At 46.5% G+C, this 6816-nt stretch overlaps 1 protein-coding gene across 3 annotated transcripts in view; it reads left to right on the forward strand.

Moving 5' to 3' along the window:
• ATXN7L1 (ataxin 7 like 1) overlaps positions 1-6816 on the forward strand; it is a 190142-nt gene that overhangs the window by 179997 nt on the left and 3329 nt on the right. For all 3 annotated transcript variants that reach the window (XM_019543564.1, XM_019543561.1, XM_019543562.1), the window contains one exon: positions 4503-4577. In XM_019543564.1, coding sequence (XP_019399109.1) covers positions 4503-4577 — 75 coding nt within the window. The remainder of the gene's footprint in view (positions 1-4502; positions 4578-6816) is intronic.

The following is a 6816-nucleotide window of genomic DNA, read 5'->3' on the forward strand; positions in this document are numbered from 1 at the left end:
CGCTCAGCTTTTCCCTCGGCTCCTTCCTTGCACAGAGAAAAGCAGCCCCTCACCTGCCCCATGGCCGGTGTTCCCCACTGCAGGCACTCGCAGCCCATGTGGGGCTGTCCGGAGCAGGCACAGGCAGCCCCAGGCAAGCTGCGAGTAGCTACAGCGCGGGGCACCGGGCATGGGTCAGGGAGGGGCTGCTTTCCCCATCCCACTGTGCTCAGCACCACCTTGTAACCTGGCCCCACTGCCAGGATGACAGTGGGGCGGGTTACAAGCCAGTGCTGAGCGCAGGGAAAAGCGGCCGCTCGCCCCCCATGGCCAGTGCCCCATGCTGCAGCCCACATGAGGCTGCCTATGCCTGCTCCAGACAGCCCTGCATGGGCTGCAAGCGCCTGTTGCAGGGAGTGCCAGCCATGGTGCAGGCAAGGGGCCACTTTTCCCCGTGCTTCTTCCCTGCTAGCGAGCAGGGGGTTGGAGCTGTGTGCTGCCTCCTACCTGTACTGCGGGGCTGGGGGGCACTAGGTGTGAGTGGGCAGGGCACCAATGGGAGCACAGGGCCCGCACCGGTCTCCCAGGGCCAGTGCTGGCAGGGCCCAGAGCAGGGTGGCAGGACCGCGAGGTCCCAGCTAGCAGGGTCTCTATGGAGCTGAGCCAGCTCCCCCCTCTCCCTGCTGGTGCAGCCTAGCTCCCCAGACCCCTGCTGGCCTGCGCCCTGCTTGGGCACCGCTGATGCTGGCCCTGCAACATTGGTCCCAAGACATTGAGACATTGGTCCCAAGATGGTGACCAGGGGGTGGGGCACCTGTCAAGGGGCAGGGCTACCCATGTGGCCCTCGGCAGCCTGCCAAAACTGGGTAAGCAGCCCTCTGCAGAAAATAATTGCCCGCCCCTGTTAAAAAGCCTCCATGTCATGAGGACATTGCAGGAAAATGGTGTTTGGAAGGGCCTTGAATGGAAAGGGTGCTGTTGGATAAGGATTTCCATGCCTAGGAGCAGCACTTGGATTGGGGCAGGGTGGAGGTCCCCAAGAAAGTCCAAGCATGTATTTTTCTTCTCCTGGCTGAACAAACAGGGAGAAATGATTTACTGGGCTTTAAAAAAAGTTAATTCTATGTATTGGAGAGGGATATGGACATTGTTTTTCAGCTGTAGATGATCTCACACAGCCCTGTAAATCTGTACCATGTGAACAAAGCTGTGCTCTCCATCCCTACACAGCCATTGGAACGCTGTATGAATCAGCCATACCTTTGCATCCCTGCTCAGTGGTTTTGAAATATATACCCCAAATATGACTTAGTCATCTGAAACACAGGAATCCTTAATGTCTAAACAAAGGAAGAAGAGCAGACTCTGAATTGTTACTTCAATACAGAATGCTGATACTTTTATGCCCGTGGAATTGGGGACCTGTCACCTTTGTCCAAGACACAGGAATAGCAAGGTCTGGAGAAACAACTGTTCAAAGCACAATTGAGATATTCCAAGTGCTGGTCCCTGCCCTCTCACTGACTTGTTCTGTGACCATTGGCTTTCAGCTGTTTCAGTCCCCTCATCTGTAAATTTAAGGGGCCTGGCAAACATAACATGTAGGCCATTATTAAGGTGTTAATTGCATCATAAATAGCAACCCTGCCGCCACATGTTAAAGCCAATTTATGGGACAGTAATATATCAGACAAGGTACAAATATATAATGTAGAATATCTTTATGGTTTGTTTATATCGTATGTTAAATTGAACATGTGGCCTGCCAGGACTGACCTACAACAGATTCTGGGGCTCAGCTGAGCATCAGGATGGCGTGAGACAGCTCCAGAGTCCAGGAAACAACCATTCCCTACCTGACAAATGAGATCCGGCCCGGAACAGCGCTGGGTCCTGGACTCAGTGCCCTGCTCAGTCCCAGCTGGGAGGACAAAGGGGTTCCGTGAGCCCAATATCAGGAAGAAACCTCCTGTACCCCAATATCAGGCTCATTGCACCGTGGAGAAAGCGTTTGTTGCTCACCCCATTATGTCCAGATGCTGGACATCACCATACACAATTCAGAGGCCCCTGATACAGTCCAACACAAAGGAGAGACGATTTAAAGCCCTTTCTGTAGCCCTTTTGCTGAGGAGGTATTCTAATGTATGAGTTAAAACCTGTGCTTTCATAAAATAAACCTATCTTGGGAGGTGGGAGTATGCAGATACCCGTGTCCCTGAAGCTAATATGTGTGCATGCCTGTGTGTGTATACATATGCATACACACACCACTTCTTTTACTATGTAGAGAATCTTGCCTGTCAGATTACAAGAGAAAAGCTCTTCCAACCACCCAGCAAAGAGAATGGTTTGCTTTAAATCAGTGTGTGTGTTGTGGCTTGGATGCTCAAACACAGGGACACATACCTATAGAAAAAAATAGATGTGACCGTCTCTTTGGGTCAGAGACAATGAGGAATTGTTAGAAACCGAGTGACTGCAAGGGACCACAAAGCATCTAGGGTTCTGAAATAAAAAAGGAGGAGATTGCAATAAACTGTTTATGACAGTAACAGATTTATGAGGTGAATAGTGAAGCTAAAAGGCCAGGAATTGTAAAGAGATTGGGAAGCCTTTCTCCACAGAAGATATTTAGGGTGTTGAACAAGCCATGTAAAAGACAACTGTAAAAGTTGCAACCTTGTATATATTTTACAGGGGTTGTTCAGTAATCGTGGCAAGAAGAGGTGCAAACATAACTAGGGATGCAAAGTATTTTCCTCTATTCATTCTAATATCCTACAGTATTATCAGCCAGACGTCTCAAGCAGTTAAAAGTAATTGAGCGTTTCCATTTGACCTTAGTGGAGCCCTTGGCTCCTAATAGGGTTATAAATACACCAGGGACAAGTACTGGAGATGGACAGAGACGCAACACAGAAGTTATGAGGTTGAGGCCAGAAATCCAGTTGCCTGCTTACAGGGTTGCCAGCTGACTGTAAATTTATGGATAGTCTGTAAAATAAAGGTTAAAAATGTTGGTGTATAAAGTCCATAAAATAATTAAGCTGTCCAAAAAAAAATTAAGAAACCATGAGCTTGACTGAAGATCCACGGTTGTCATGAGGCTGGGCATAAGTGTTGATGTTCGGACAAAGCAGAGTAACATCACCTTGTATCTGAGCAGAAGTGCAGGAAGGTCTCCATCAGGGCTTTGTTGCCTAGGGAGTCTCTGTGGCTCCCTCTTCTCCCCACTGCATCAGCTGTTGCCTGCCTGTAACAACTGCTTGCCTTGAAGACAGGTAGGGCCATGTGGCCCCAGGTAGTCTGAGGTGTAAGGCAGGACAAGGAGAGGGGCGGTGTGGCTGGGACAGAGCTCCAGAGCTGAAGGGAGGAGAGGTGGCAAGTTTGAGTCTGTGCCAGGACAGGAGGAATGGGGCCAGGAGGAGTGCGGGTGGGTGTGGGGGTAGCAGTGCAGGGTGCAGTCAGGGGTGTTAGGATGTGGGGGGGGAGTAGGGAGCCCCTGGGTGGGGGCAGCATAGAGTAAAACCATTGCTGCAGTCAAGACTTCTCGTCAACTCGTCATCACTCACTCATGTTAGTGCCAGTAAAAAAAAAAAGGTTTGGTTGTCAGCAAAATGTTTGCAGGTTGTCAGTAAAAGACTTTTCTTGAGTTGACCACCCTGACAGCTCGAGGCCTTTGCAGTCCTGGGCATCCACTTGTAAGCTGCCTGTAGCAGCATGGCAGAGTCTGGCCACAGAACGGCTAGACAGATGGACTGCTGGAATTGGGATTTTCCATGCCATACTGTTACTGTTCTTCTATGCTTCTGAAATATAATCTTTGTTACCTGCTTTGACAAAACCCTCAGGGGTCAGGGTGCTCCCAAAGATACCCTGGGTTTGGCTAAACCTGTTGGTCCCCCATTCTGCTGAACAGGTATACACAAGTTACATATTCGCCCAGAAATTATGGTTTGCTACAGGCACTTTGGTAAAGCAACAAAAAAACAAAAGGGTTTACTACGAGGACAGGTGACATCAAATAGAAAGTGATCACATGCTTTGACAACAGAGTACTGTAAAATCAAACTGACAAAATCCTTTCCCTGTGTTCAGACTATCACTTAGCCCTGCAAAAATCTCCCAGGGTCGATTTCCACTCGGCCACAGCTAGCTCCTTCACCCTCCGTTCCCTTTCCTCCTGTCCCAGGGAGCCCCCCTCTAGCGACCCCTAACGGTCACTGCCTCCAGAGTGTTTCACGTAGCTTCCCCCACCTCTCTTCAGGGGAGCCAGAGATCCCCTAGAGATTCTGCCTGTGGATCCGAGACACCTGCCTTTTTAATAGCTTGGTGGTTCAAAAAGATCACTAGGAGTCCATCTCAAGGAATGTGCATAACTGCGATGGCAATACTACTTCTGTCTTCTAAATATAAAGTTAATACCACTTTAGACTTGAAAGAAAACCAGACTCCAAGTAGCTTCTGCATTCACCTGCCAACAATGTGTGTCTCAATACTACTCCATTGATGTCTTTCAGATTGGAAAAAATAGCAGTGTAGCTTTGTCACAATCCAGTCCTTCAAGTACGTCAAATCCAGTACACAACAGACAAGTAAGTTGCTTTATTTTTTAAAGTACCGGATACTCTGTCAAGTAACATTTAAATTGTGTTGTGCATTAAAGCTTATAAATATAATTTACCCTTTATACACATAGCCTCTCTTTCTTTTACTAACACTAGAATTTTTTTGCAGTTGTTTTGCCCTCTGTTTTTATGAATGACACACTTTCTGCTTATTTTTGGCTATCCACAGCATTTCCGAATAAGCTTGTCTGTCTGTCCCATAGACACTGGAAAACCTCTCAACAGAAGTAGTCACTGAAATGATGTTTTACACGTGGCACCAACTGCAAAAGGAAACTGCATCGGCCAATGCAGCTATATCCGATTTCCCTAACTGGTTGCCCCAGCAAAGTCCAAAATTGGCACAGAAGAGGGAAAAGAATCTAAAAATGGGCAAAAAGTAAAATTGGGGGAGAGAGAGAGAAAAGACAGACATATGAAAGAAAAAAGCTGGCCTCCAGAGAGAATTTGACTGGTAATTCTGGCAGCATAAACTAAACTGAGTCCTCCTCTGGCTATCAGAAGTTACGCCCATCTTTGCCATCCCTCCTGTGCCGTCTGCTGGAAAGGCACTTTCATTTTTATGAGGACAGGTGATTGGCCTGTGATTCATACCCCAGCCTGGAACAGCTGGAGGAGTAACAGACTGTTTTATGCCTGGTCCTACCCTTTAACCTCTCTGGGCTGAGTGGCCTTACCTGCTGGTGACTGGAACACAAAAGCCTCCAACTGGATTGTGGCGCGGTCTCCGCAGAGAGATAAGCGTTTCACAGCAGCTGTTCCAGGAGAACTGCCTGTGTGGACACTCTTGTTCTGGAGTAACTAAAATATACCAGCAGAGTTATTCCAAATACTTATGCTGCTCAGTGTCCCTCATGTCGATGAGGCAAGAGATAGAGAAAAGAAATAGCAGTGGCCCTGATTTTGTTAGCTCACTTCATTTCCCTCCGTTGAGAAGAATCTGAGTTGCTTTCCTTAAAAAATGAACTACCAAATTGTGACCTATAATAAATCAACTTATTATCCAAATCATTTTCCCTGTTGCTAGCTGAGGTATGGAGGTTGTGTACATGGGGAAAATAACTAGCTTAAGAAAAATTTCATGGAGAAATCTGTCGCTACCTGCATGTGTCTCAGAACTGGCTTTTGCTGTATTAAGACATAATATTGTCCAATTACAAGTAGCACCCAGAGGAGACAGCTGCTCCTGGACCTTGGCAGGATTTAAGCTGCTGGAAAAAGCTGAAACAGCTGTATAATCAGTTTCTACAGGGAATATGATGATTCTCACAGTAGAAACAGAACATCTGTATGTGGCCTTAGGACAGGAATTTTAAGGGGAAAGAAAAAAATATATATTATTGGGCTCAGAAAGGATGTGTGTGGTTTTGTGGTTGGGTTGGGTTGGTTTGCTCAGTTTTGTGATTTTCAGTGGCTTGAGTAGAGGTTTTAAAATGTGGTGGTGTCAGTGCTGGACAGCGTGTGCTGCAATTCATATCTCATCCTTATTCTGTGTACAATATTCTTTGATAAGATTTTTGTCAGTTACTTAACATAAATTTATCTGGAAGTTAGTTGTAGCAGCTGATACTGTTTTGGGCAGGCTGAGCTGTGTGGTCCTTAAATAGTAATGGAGTTGGTACGGTGATATGACACGAACATACCCATTTACTTACTGCTGTCAGCTGTGTATTTAAAGTACATCATCAGAATTTTGTCTCCACATTAATTTATAATGAATTAAATGGTATTGCCTAAGTAACATTTTAGGTAACTGACTTTTTTAATATTTTAAGTGCTCAATGTTAAGGTTTTTAAATATGAATATGTAAATTAAGAGGAAGTGACAATGCACTGCATGCCACTTGGGCTTTGAGCAGTGCTTTGAGCTCCTGGATATGCTGCGTAAGGAAAAGATGCATCCGCCGCACCATCTCAGCATTCACAAGCCATGCCTGGTACCTCAAGGTACATAGAGAAAACATATAAAGCTGTGTCTATGGCTGAATCGCTGATTCTCTGAATGGGAATTGAATCTTCAGATTCAGATTTGGCTGACTCAAACTAGTACAGCGATCCAAATCAGCGTTTTGAATCACTGTTCCCTGAACCAGGCTGAATCCAAATCAAAGCACTCTGAAGTGCTTTGGGTTAGAGTACAAGGTAGTCGAGGTGAAAGGGACTTAATGGTGGGAGTCTACTACAGACCTCCCAACCAGGGAGAAGA

This window comes from Crocodylus porosus, unplaced genomic scaffold (assembly GCF_001723895.1).
Source record: "Crocodylus porosus isolate Cpor-Errol unplaced genomic scaffold, CroPor_comp1, whole genome shotgun sequence".
NCBI classification, from domain to species: Eukaryota; Metazoa; Chordata; order Crocodylia; family Crocodylidae; genus Crocodylus; species Crocodylus porosus.